Genomic DNA, 12,048 nt, shown 5'->3' with positions numbered 1-12,048 from the left:
TCGAAATGAAAGATGGGCGCCCATCTTGTTTAGATAATATGGGTTGCCCCGCCCCTTTACGGGGCCATCCTGCGAGGATGCCCTCATGAAAACTTGGGCGCCCCGTTCGATTATGCCCCTCTAAGTGATTTTATTATTATCATTCTTTTCAGTGCTTTTCCTATTGTATCTGATTCAAAATGATGACACAGTCAAACAATGGGGTAAAAAATCTGAATTATATTTAGAGACTCTGTTCTTGTAATTTCCATAATGAAAATTAGGATGCATCGATTTTTAAACCATATTCAGTTACAAGACAGATTTGAATGGAGTGTTTTAGTTATGAATAATTAATACATGAAGTTTCAAAAGCTGAAGTAAAAGTCTCTGTGGTTATTCATCCTACACAGTCTGCAGATACAGACCTACCGTATCCGCCACCACAGAGGGAGACCAATCTCTACATTGTCCCACAAGGAATCAAACCAATTCTGCAACGTACTGCCATTGAGGTGAGATCCAATGGGTAAAATCTAAAGAATGCACAGTAAGAAATATATATATCTTCATGGATTCTTTATTTAAGGAACCTGTCTAAGGTGTCTTCCTTGTATTAGACTTAGGAAGGCAAGACTTCATATCTAATATTGCAATTTTTTAAATACTGGCCACCCTGGGTGCTTCTAGGCCAGGATGTTCAATACTGGGCCATACCAAACTACTTGCACTGAGCATCTGGTTTTCAGAAGTTATCCCAGTACCATCAGTATACAGTGCCAGTACCCATTAGCTATCCATGTAAGTTAGGACAGTTTTTTCTCCAGCTCTGTTTGTCCAGATAGCTATTTGGACATGGCACTGAATATCAGTGATGTCCATATAACTACCGACTCTGTCATTGCTCTGCCACCAGGCTGCCCCAACAGTACACATAGTGTCAAGTTAAATGCTGCTGAATATTTGGTCAGTAGCCGGTCAGCAGGAGTTAACGGGTAAAATTCACTCTTACCCGGTTAACTACTGCTGAATATTGACCCCAATATTTTTTTTCCTTGAAGAACAACATACAAATGTTTTTCTGTTCCAGCTCTTGAAGAAGCAATCGAAATCTATTCCAGTAACTTTGAATGCTTGTGCTTGTTAACAAACATGGCAGATGGGGAATTGTAGTTTTTTAAATTTCAAATGGCATATCTGTAGGTATTACTGGTCATGTTGGTATTTGTACTTCTTTCCCTTTTGCACAATCTGTCAATATCATTGTGTCAATTATGTTTCACTTGGAAATGGAGCTCCTTACTTAGAAGATTGTGGATATTGCTTTTAAAATTACATTCATCCAATTATTAGAGTTATGAAAGCAATATTTTACTTAGGAATCATGATATTTTCAGTCTCTGTTGTTAATATTATTATTAGCATTTGTATAATGCTACCAGACGCACGCAGCGCTGAACACCTGACACAGAGAGACAGTCCCTGCTCAATCTAAAGTAACATTTCTTTACATCATACCCTATTATCACCAAAGCCAATTTGTGAAATACTGATTAAAATACTCATTTGTTGTTATAAAATAAAAGAAAGAGAGTTCAGAAAAGGCTAGTGGGCAACAGATGAGCTATTATTTCTAACATAGATTTAAGAACATAAGCATTGCTGTACCGGGACAGACCTAAGATTCAAGTCTAGTATCCTGTTTCCAACAGTGGCCAATCAGATCACAAGCACCTGGCAAGATCCTGAAAAGAGTATGAGGGGTTGTGGTAAAGGTTTATTTGTAGACATGGAGGTGTAATCCGGATGGGTAGGGAGATGTATTGTGAGTATGCATGGATCTGAATGCATGAGGGATGTGTAAATATATTTCTGGATGAGTGCAGTGTGTAATTATGAGCATGGGAGTATAGAGGTGTAGGAGTATGTGGGTTTATGTTTATGTGTGTAGGAATGTGTGGCTGTGGAGATTAAATGGATTGGATGGCAGACATATGTTGGAATGTGTGTGTGTGTGTCCTTTATAGGTCTGACTGTCTCATTGGTTGGGCACAGCAAACAGGAAGAACCTCTATGTCTACAGTACAAGTATAAAGGAGTAGAGGCTGGCCAAAAAACAATCCAACACAGAATATAGTTCTTTAAAAGACGCTTTATTCGCTGCTTGGACACAAAGGCATTAAGAATTGCCTGCCTCAGAGGTCACAATAGTGTTCAAAAAAGGACACTAAGAAACCAACAAAGAAACAAGGAAATCAGCTCGGAAAACATGCTGACCAACCAGCACAACTCGGGAGATTTTGCAGCGAATAAAGCATCTTTTAAAGCACCATCTTCTGTGTTGGATTGTTCTTCAGACAGCCTCTACTCCTTTATCCTTGTCTCATTGGTTGCACATTTGGATTAAAAAATATATATATTTATGCTTTTATAGTTTTAACTTGCTCTGCTGTGTGGAGTCCCTCTCCTATTTTAAAATGGCATTCTTTTCCATCTCATGTTCTGCGGTTTTAGATTTGTATACCACATTGATCTGCCAGCCACAAAAGGCAGTTTGAAAAATACTTAATAAAAATATATACAGTGTATATGTGCCAGGTGACTGTGGGTACATGAGGAGTTGGGAAGGGTTGTGTTGGTGTACATGCTAGGTGGTGGGTGTGGCTTTATTAATATGTGGAGATTAATATTTGCAGTATGTGTGCATAGATGTAGGCATGCATTTAGGAACTGATGTCAGATTCAACCAACTCTTTTACTAGCGATTCCCGGTGCGGCAAATGAAAGGAAGCCCATTCAATTTCTATGGGCTTCCTCTCATTAGCCACTTGGGAATCGCTAGGGAGGCATAGTAAAAGAAGCCATAAGTTAAAAAATCAGTGGTATCCATTCAAAGTTTTTGTGTTTCTAGATCTCACTGTTTCAGAGATCTTTTGGGACCAACACATTTTTAAAAATTTATAAAGATTTTATGTTGTCCATCAAACAAGATGATGGAGAAAGCAATGGTCAACGACACCGCTAACAGTCTGCCAAGCAACCACTAAGCAAGTGGTGGCCTCCATAAGTCATTTGCAACTTGGTACTTATGTACAGGGGACTACCTTTACCAACCAGAACTGCTACAATTGTTTGCTTTCAAAGCTAGAATTTTAAATTGGTTTGCAAACACAAAAGTTTCGGCTAAGGGTTGCATTGGTTTTTATAAGTGCTCACCAACATATTGGACAAAGCAATAAATGAATGAAAAACTGCTATGACACATGTACATCTCAAGATAAGGTCTGTGAATGCATATTTATATACTTAGAAATGGAAAATGTTTTAGTTGCAATTTCATGATTATTACTGCATATTTGAACTGCAGATCTTGGCATGGGGAGTGAGAAATCTGAAAAGCTACCAGCTAGCCAGTGTGACTTCTCCCAGCCTTCTTGTAGAGTGTGGAGATCAGATGATTTCATCATGTGTCATCAAAAATGTAAAAAAAAATCCCAACTTTGATGTTTGTGTGCTCTTCATGGAAGTGGTAAGGCTCAAACCTATACAACAAAATTGTCATGATTTCTTATTATGTATTTCTCATTTATATTCCTAGCATGTTGAATGTGCAACTATGTTTAAATTTTATGAAACTGCAGTGCCAAACATCAGCACCCCTAAAAGCAGACAATAAGGCCAATGCACAAAAGTAAAATTTTGTCAAAAGAGGGGGCAATTGTGGAAAAGTACAAAAAGGGGGCAATGCATAGAAAAATTCATAAAGTCCCCTAAAACATACAAAACTTTATTTATTTATTTATTTATTTTATTTGTTACTTTTGTATCCCACATTTTCCCACCTTTTGCAGGCTCAATGTGGCTTACATATAACCGTTAACGGCGTTAGCCGATTACGGTCTGAACAAATACATGGTATGAATGAATACAAAGTGATATTATAGTAGAATGAGGCACATGTATGGTAGTTACATGTATGGTAGGTACAGTTGGGGGGAAGTTAGAGAGGGAAAGGGGGAAGAAGAGTTAGATAATGTCCGTTATGGTCTTTGGTTACATTGTGTCGCAAGTGACCAGTTATTTTTATGTTGGGTCGGTGGGGTATGTTCTTCTGAACAGGTGCAGAAACTGCTGGAAATTTCAGTGTTTTTTTGGTGCATTGTCCCGTTTTGTGAAAAATTTCCAAAAGTCACTCCTCCTCAGTCATAAGCTTTCACTTCGTAGTCATCTGTGTGAAAGTTTATCTAGAAAAATTAATAATGAGCTGCTGTGATGCAAAAACTTGCTAATTAGATTCAAGATGATGACACCTTAATAGTCATTCTGAATGGAGTTCCAATCAATTGAGTCCTTGTTCAGATTATTTCTTCATTTTATAATAAGCCTAAATGTTATTAGAAGATATGGGGACATCCTCCTAAAACCCAAGAAATTTATGGAACTATACAATTGTCTGTTGGTGGCTTTACAGAGCCCCTTCTTCAGTTAGATGATCTGTTGAGCAGGAGGCTGAGTACAAGACTTCCAGTCTAAATGATGATGTGTTACTTAATCCAGATGATCATCTTGTTCTGTCTCCTGTGAGCTGTGGGTGTGGTGGAATTAATCTGACACCAAAGTCCACAGTGGAGGTTTCAGCAAACAGTGTTGAGAGGGGGAGCTTGATTAGTTAAGTCATACAAGAACAGCTTGAGGTGAAGCATAAGCCTTGTGAGCCTTTGTGGGATGAATGTCAAATTCAAATACAAGCAGGAGAAATAGGAACTAAGTGCAGTGATCAGACTTTGGCATCAAGGGGGAGTCCTTGACTCAGAGGGCAAATTAGGTAGAAAATCCCCTTACCTCTATTGTGTTCATTATTTCTCTAGACATTCCACCTTTGGAGAGACCGGGGTCTCCAGCTGGAATCCATTTGGATTGTTCTAGCTTTTCTTCATCAAGGGGCCTTTCTACAAAGCAGCAGTAAGCCCAACACGGGCTTTTTCGAAGGAAAGATTTGCCTTTTTGCGGATGACATGAAAATAGCCAATAGAGTGGATACCCTGGAGGGAGTAGAAACAAGGGATCTTCAAATGTTAGAAGAATGGTCAAGGATCTGTCAGTTAAAATTTAATAGCTCAACTCCTCTGGGGTATGTGGCAATGTTCAGTTTTCCTGTTATTGGATTAGTATTACCTTCAAAAAAACATACAAAACTGTCTACAGTGCTATGTGCAAAAAAGTTTTTTAAATTTTTTATATAATATGCTAATGGTGTTCAGTGACTGGGTAGCTTTCGCTGGGCTGACTGGCAGTCCTGAATTGCTTCATACCCGACCTGACATCATAGCACCAGCGCCTACCTCCTACCTGTAATGCGTTAGTATTATTATTGTCAACAGTTCTTATACATTAGCAAGCTTTGTGCAAGTCAAAGTTTCAAAAAGCATATTTTTAAATCGACTTCAGCGTAGGGTGGCCTACTTATCTTGGGGCTGTGAGGTGGTGGTAGTTGGTTCAACTTAGTCCAGCTGGGGCCCCAGTACACTTAATGACGTGCAGTAAAATAAACGTGGTTCAAAAAATGTTCCCTGTCTTCATTGCATTTTTATTCCCTACATGCGTGCATGTTTCGCAGGAAGCGTCATCAAAATTAAATCATAAATCAAACTAGCATCATTCTATTAAAGCAAAATGCATATATCAAGTGCAATGTAAGCAATCATAAAGCTGAATTATGACAAAATCTTTGTAGGCTAACCTATAGCGGGAACAGCTCAACTTCTACTCTCACCCGGCCAAGATGCCGGTGCATGCGTAGTAACTTCGCTCCTGGCCTCTCCCCTTCCTTTTAAACATTAGAGAGGTGTGTCATCGCCCACTAATCAATCTCTTTGTTCAGCCGTATGGGCTCACCGTTTGCCATTGGTAAATTAAGTGCTGCTCTTTATGTATTAGTGCTGACACCACATCTCCTCCATAATTCACTGGTAATTGATGTAATACCACAAATAAACGATCCTTTTCCTCATGTTTAGCCTGTATCCAATGCGTCACTAAGGGTGCCTCCTTCCTCTGGTTCCGCAGGTTGTTCAAATGCTCCGCTATGCGGTCCTTAATTCTACGCTTGGTCTGGCCGATATACCGTTTAGCACAAGGACAACGGATCCCATATACCACCCAAGCAGATTCACAGTTAGTGTTGTTTCTCAATATGTAGTCTTTCCCTGTGATCGGGTGCTTGATTATGGAGGTAGTCCAAGCATGTCGGCAGTAAACACATGGCCACCCCTATTGTTAAGGGGGGCCTGTTCATATTTTCTTTTAAACAGTTCACCCAAATTACGGGCCCTAGTGTACGCGAAACATATTTCAGAAGGCATGTCATGTAACTGTAATAGCGGCCAGTGTTTACGGATGATATTCTTAATATGCTTAGCCTGCGCAGAAAAAGGTAGAACACCATCTGATTCTGTTGTCTCCGGGCTGTTGCGGAGGGTTGTAATAGCCATTGCCGCTGAACATTTCTCGCTCTTTTATGGGCTTTCTTTAACACAAAGCTTGCTAATGTGTAAGAACTGTTGACAATAATACTACTAACACATTACAGGTAGGAGGTAGGCACTGATGCTATGATGTCAGGTCGTGTATGAAGCAATTCAGGACTGCCAGTCAGCCCAGCGAAAGCTACTGTTACACTCTGTTACATGCCTCCAGAGGTGCAGCCTGCTTGCGCAGGGTATGGGCATTTGAGGATGCGGTGGCCATCTTGGATGTGGTATCTCCAGGATAGGACCGCCATCTTGGAGATGGGCGTCTCAGGTTGTGGCAGCCATCGTGGAGATGGGCAGCTTCAGGAAGGAAGCCCATATTTGGGCGTAGGGCATCTCTTCTGATGGAGGCAGCCATCTTGGATCAGCTGCACATGTTTGAACCTAATTCCTACACTATTTAAAGCCCTGCCTCCAGTCCTTCCTTGCTTCGGCTTCTAGTGCTTCGAGGTCGTGGTCTACGTCTGTGTTCTACAGCCGGCTATCTTTGTTTCTGTGATTACTGTGTACCAGACCCTGGATTGTTGCCTGACTATGCGCTGCGTTGCTGCCTGCCTAGACCTCAGACTGTTTCTCTGACTATTCGCTGCGCTGCTGATTCCTTGGCTCCTGGATGGTGTCTGCTCTCCCTGCCTGTCGGGTCATTGGTCGTGCAACCCTGCCGGTTCCGGAAGTCCTGGTGGCCGCCTGCACCTGGGGGCTCAACTCTCGGGGAACGGTGGTCGCTTCCCAGGTGAAGCTAGGGGTTGTCTGGCTATCTGACCGAGTTCGGTGTCACTCCATCTTCACCGAGCTCAGTCGGGGCACAAGGGCTCACATTCCCAGACATAACATCTACCCAATCACTGAGCACCATTAGGATATTATTTAAAAAATAAAAAAAATATTTTTGCACATAGAACTGTAGTCAGTTTTGTATGTTTTTTTTGAAGATAATACTAAGTTAAAATTTAATGCTAAGAAATGTTGCGTGATGCACTTGGGGTGCAGAAACCCAAAAGAGGGATACCAGATAGGAGGGGAGAGATTAGTAAGCTCGACTCAGGAGAGAGACCTTGGGGTGTTGGTGTCTGAGGATCTAAAGGTGAAGAAGCATTGTGACAAGGTGACGGCCGTGGCCAGAAGGATGCTAGACTGCATAAAGAGGGGTATAACCAGCAGAAGAAAGGAGGTGTTGATGCCCCTCTACAAGTCATTGGTGAGGCCCCACTTGGAGTATTGAGTTCAGTTTTGGAGACTGTATCTTGCTAAAGATGTAAAAAGACTGGAAGCGGTGCAAAGAAAAGCTACACAAATGGTAAGGGATTTGTGTTGCAAACCATATGAGGAGTGACTTGCCGACCTGAACATATATACCTCGGCGGAAAGGAGAAACAGTGGTGACATGATACAGACATTCAACTATTTGAAAGGTATTAATCCGCAAACAAACCTTTTCTGGAGACAGGAAGGCAGTAGAGGACTTGAATTGAGGTTAAAGGGGGGCAGACTCAGGGGTAATGTCAGGAAGTATTTTTTCACAGAAAAGGTGGTGGATACATGGAATGCCCTCCTGCAGGAGGTGGTGGAGATGAAAACGGTAATGGAATTCAAACATGCATAGGATAAAGGGAAATGGGACTTGATATACTGCCTTTCTGTGGTATTTTGCAACTACGTTCAAAGTGGTTTACATATATACAGGCACTTATTTTGTACCTGGGGCAATGGAGGGTTAAGTGACTTGCCCACAGTCACAAGGAACTGCAGTGGGAATTGAACACAGTTCCCCAGGATCAAAGTCCACTGCACTAACCACTAGGCTACTCCTCCACTCCAACATAAAGGAATCCTGTTTAGAAGGACTGGATCTATGGAATCTTAGCGGCGAATGAGTGGCAACCCCAGTAATTGGGAAGCAAAACCAGTGCTGGGCAGACTTCTATGGTCTATGCTCTGATCATGACTGAATAGATAGGGATGGGCTTGAGTGTAAATTTTAAGGGGCTTCAACATTAGCTTCAGAACTATTAGTACAAGAAGAGTGCTAGGCAGACTTCTACGGTCTGTGCCCTGAGAATGGCAAAGACAAATCAAACTCTGGTATACATATAAAGTATCACATACCATGTAAAATGAGTTTATCTTGTTGGGCAGACTGGATGGACCATACAGGTCTTTATCTGCCATCATTTACTATGTTACCGCATGTTATCCTGGAACTACCGCTAGCCCAACATGGCCAGCAGTGGTAATTCTGCCTCTAGTGTGCGCCATTTCCGGTGTGTAAAAATAGAACAGCAAAAAAGTAGCGAGATCAACACGACACTCCCAAGACACCGTGGGTAAGAGTAATAAAATGTTTTATTAAATGAAAATTAAAAAAGACTCGACACAGAGCCGTGTTTCGGCAAAAAACGCCTGCTTCAGGACTCTGTTTGTTGTGTAAATCAGTGAATGAAACACCATAAATGAGGTAGTCAAATCAAGCCTTTAAAAAGGCTGACAGATGAATGAGCTTAAAAAAACAATCATTCAAAACTGGAGCTGAAAACAGCTGCAGTGTCGCTAAACTAGCATTGTGGAGGCAGCGGATCCAGTTTCTCCACTCTGTTGGTTTTTGTTTTCTCCATTTCCGGTGTACCAGAATTTTATTTTTTTATAGTGTGGCTTTAATCTGGTGGTAATTGTGCATCGCTGCATGCTGCCTGGTTACCGCTGGGTTACTGCGGGAGCCCTTACCATCACCTCAGTGGGTGGCAGTAAGTGCTCCCTGCCACATGGTAAGAGTTATATTACCCTATGGCCAATCTTTAGGGTCATTTTACCTGCTACAGTAAAAAGGGCCCTGGCGCGCAGGAAAAACGGCCGCTGCCACTACCACAGGGCTCTTTTTCCCGCAGCTTAATAAAAGGACCCCAATTTCTGAATTCGTCAGTTATGTAAACCTTTAAGAATTATTAGAAAGTGCAGACTCAGAGGTTTTTGGTGAATATGCAAACTCAGAAATAAAGATGCATCAAGCCAGACTGAGCATCCATTAGAATTTCAGTCTTTGCTAGTACAAGATAAAATAATCTAATCTAATATAATAAAACGCACCGTGAACGTTCTGAAGACAACGTTCTGTGAAGCCGGAAGCTTGAAGCCGGAAGTCTGAAGCCCTGAAGCCTGAAGCCTTGAAGCCTTGAAGCCATCTGACGTCACTCCCAGGCTGAGGCTGAAGGGTTCGTGGATTCGTGGTGTGAAGCCTTCAAGCCAGCCAGCCGTCTCTGCCCCGCCCTCGCGACAAAACAAACAAATCCGGAAGCGAAACGTCAGGGAAGGAGGCGGCGCTCCCGACGTCTAGCCTTCCCTTCGCTGTGTTCCGCCTTAAAAAGAAGGCGGAACACAGCGAAGGGAAAGCTAGACGTCGGGAGCGCCGCCTCCTTCCCTGACGCTTCGTTGCCGGAACCACGGAGGTAAATTGAAAAAGAAGAAAAAAAAAAACAAAACGATGCATGGATGCGAAGGGGGGGGGGGGGAGAAGAGGGCGGGCCAGGCTGGGACATGGGAGAGAGAGTAGCATGGATGCGACGGGGGGGGGGGGGGGCATGGAAGGGCGAGAGGGGACTTGCTGGAAAAGGATGAATGGAGGCGGCAGGGGACAGAGGAGCATGGATGGGTATGGATTGGGAGGGCAGGGCACAGGGAGAGAGGGGAATTACTGGAAAAGGATGAATGGAGGCGGCAGGGGACAGAGGAGCATGGATGGGTATGGATTGGGAGGGCAGGGCACAGGGAGAGAGGGGAATTACTGGAAATGGATGAAGGGAGGGGGCAGGGGACAGAGGAGCATGGATGGGCATGGATTGGGAGGGCAGGACTCAGGGAGAGAGGGAAATTGCTGGATAGGGAAAAATGGAGGGGCCAGGTGACAGATGAGCATGGATGGGCATGGATTGGAAGGGCAGGACTCAGGGAGAAGGGAATTGCTGGATAGGGATGAATGGAGGGGACAGATGGGCATGGATGGATATGGATTGCAGAGCAGGCCTCAGGCAGAGAGGGGAAATGCTGGATAGGGAAAAATGGAGGGGCCAGGTGACAGAGGAGCATGGATGGGCATGGATTGGAAGGGCAGGACTCAGGGAGAGGGGAATTGCTGGATAGGGATGAATGGAGGGGACAGATGGGCATGGATGGATATGGATTGCAGAGCAGGCCTCAGGCAGAGAGGGGAAATGCTGGATAGGGAAAAATGGAGGGGCCAGGTGACAGAGGAGCATGGATTGGAAGGGCAGGACTCAGGGAGAGGGGAATTGCTGGATAGGGATGAATGGAGGGGACAGATGGGCATGGATGGATATGCATTGCAGAGCAGGCCTCAGGCAGAGAGGGGAAATGCTGGATAGGGAAAAATGGAGGGGCCAGGTGACAGAGGAGCATGGATGGGCATGGATTGGAAGGGCAGGACTCAGGGAGAGGGGAATTGCTGGATAGGGATGAATGGAGGGGACAGATGGGCATGGATGGATATGGATTGCAGAGCAGGCCTCAGGCAGAGAGGGGAAATGCTGGATAGGGAAAATGGAGGGGCCAGGTGACAGAGGAGCATGGATGGGCATGGATTGGGAGGGCAGGGCTCAGGGACAGAGGGGAATTGCTGGAAAAGGATGAATGGAGGGGGCAGGGGACAGATGGCCACTTTCACTCTGACTCTCAAACACTCACTCTCACATACACTCTCCCAAACATACACACTCAGAGGAAAACCTTGCTAGCGCCCGTTTCATTTGTGTCAGAAACGGGCCTTTTTTACTAGTAACTCATAAGAAACTGGAAAAGTTAAAAGACTTCACAAGACTTTTCAATGTGCAATTAATTGCATCTACTCAAAGAGAAATTTTTCAGAAGTATTAAGTTGAAGATTTAAACATTCCAGAGAATGCTTTACCTCCCCTGATTTAAATCTATTTTCTACCTGAAAGGGGAAAAATTGGAGCTCAGTTTGGAGAACAAGAAATAGTTTAGATGTGGCTACTCTATTGGAGAGATCTGAATGAAGATATAAAGTGTACCACAGTTTTGGCAGCCTTTCTGTTTGTTCAGGAGCATGAATATATTATGCATCTGTATTTTCTTTATTGTGGGGAGCTGTTTATGGAAGGGACATTATCAGGCATATAGAAAACAGGTTCTGTGGATGCTTCAGGAGGTGCTCTTCATTGGGGCAAATTAAAGTTTCATTTTCTGTTGTTAGCGTTTACCTACAGAAGACCTCTACACCCCACCCATCATCGTGAAAGTCATTGATAACAGGCAGTTCGGGAGGAAGCCAGTGGTTGGTCAGTGTACCATCAGGTCTTTGGAAGAGTTCTACTGTGATCCCTATGGAGATGAGACAGACTCTATTGATGCTCACATAGGTGGGAGTTTTATATTTTTTCTAAAGTATTTTCTAGCCGATATTCAAAATGATTTAACCAGCTGGAAATGGCTGCTGACTGACTAAATTGCTTGTTCGTGGCTATCTGGACATTTTCAGTGGCTCTTAACCAGCTGAAAATGACTGGTTAGC

General features: G+C 43.3%; 1 protein-coding gene across 1 annotated transcript in view; it reads left to right on the top strand.

The window, feature by feature from the left end:
• DYSF (dysferlin) overlaps positions 1–12,048 on the top strand; it is a 591,346-nt gene that overhangs the window by 426,574 nt on the left and 152,724 nt on the right. The window contains exons 36-38 of the mRNA XM_030190967.1: positions 349–494; positions 3,347–3,508; positions 11,731–11,896. Of these exons, the coding sequence (XP_030046827.1) occupies positions 349–494; positions 3,347–3,508; positions 11,731–11,896 (474 nt within the window). The remainder of the gene's footprint in view (positions 1–348; positions 495–3,346; positions 3,509–11,730; positions 11,897–12,048) is intronic.

The sequence above is a fragment of the Microcaecilia unicolor genome, chromosome 2 (assembly GCF_901765095.1).
Source record: "Microcaecilia unicolor chromosome 2, aMicUni1.1, whole genome shotgun sequence".
NCBI lineage: Eukaryota > Metazoa > Chordata > Amphibia > Gymnophiona > Siphonopidae > Microcaecilia > Microcaecilia unicolor.
This window is presented reverse-complemented; position numbering and strand designations above follow the sequence as displayed.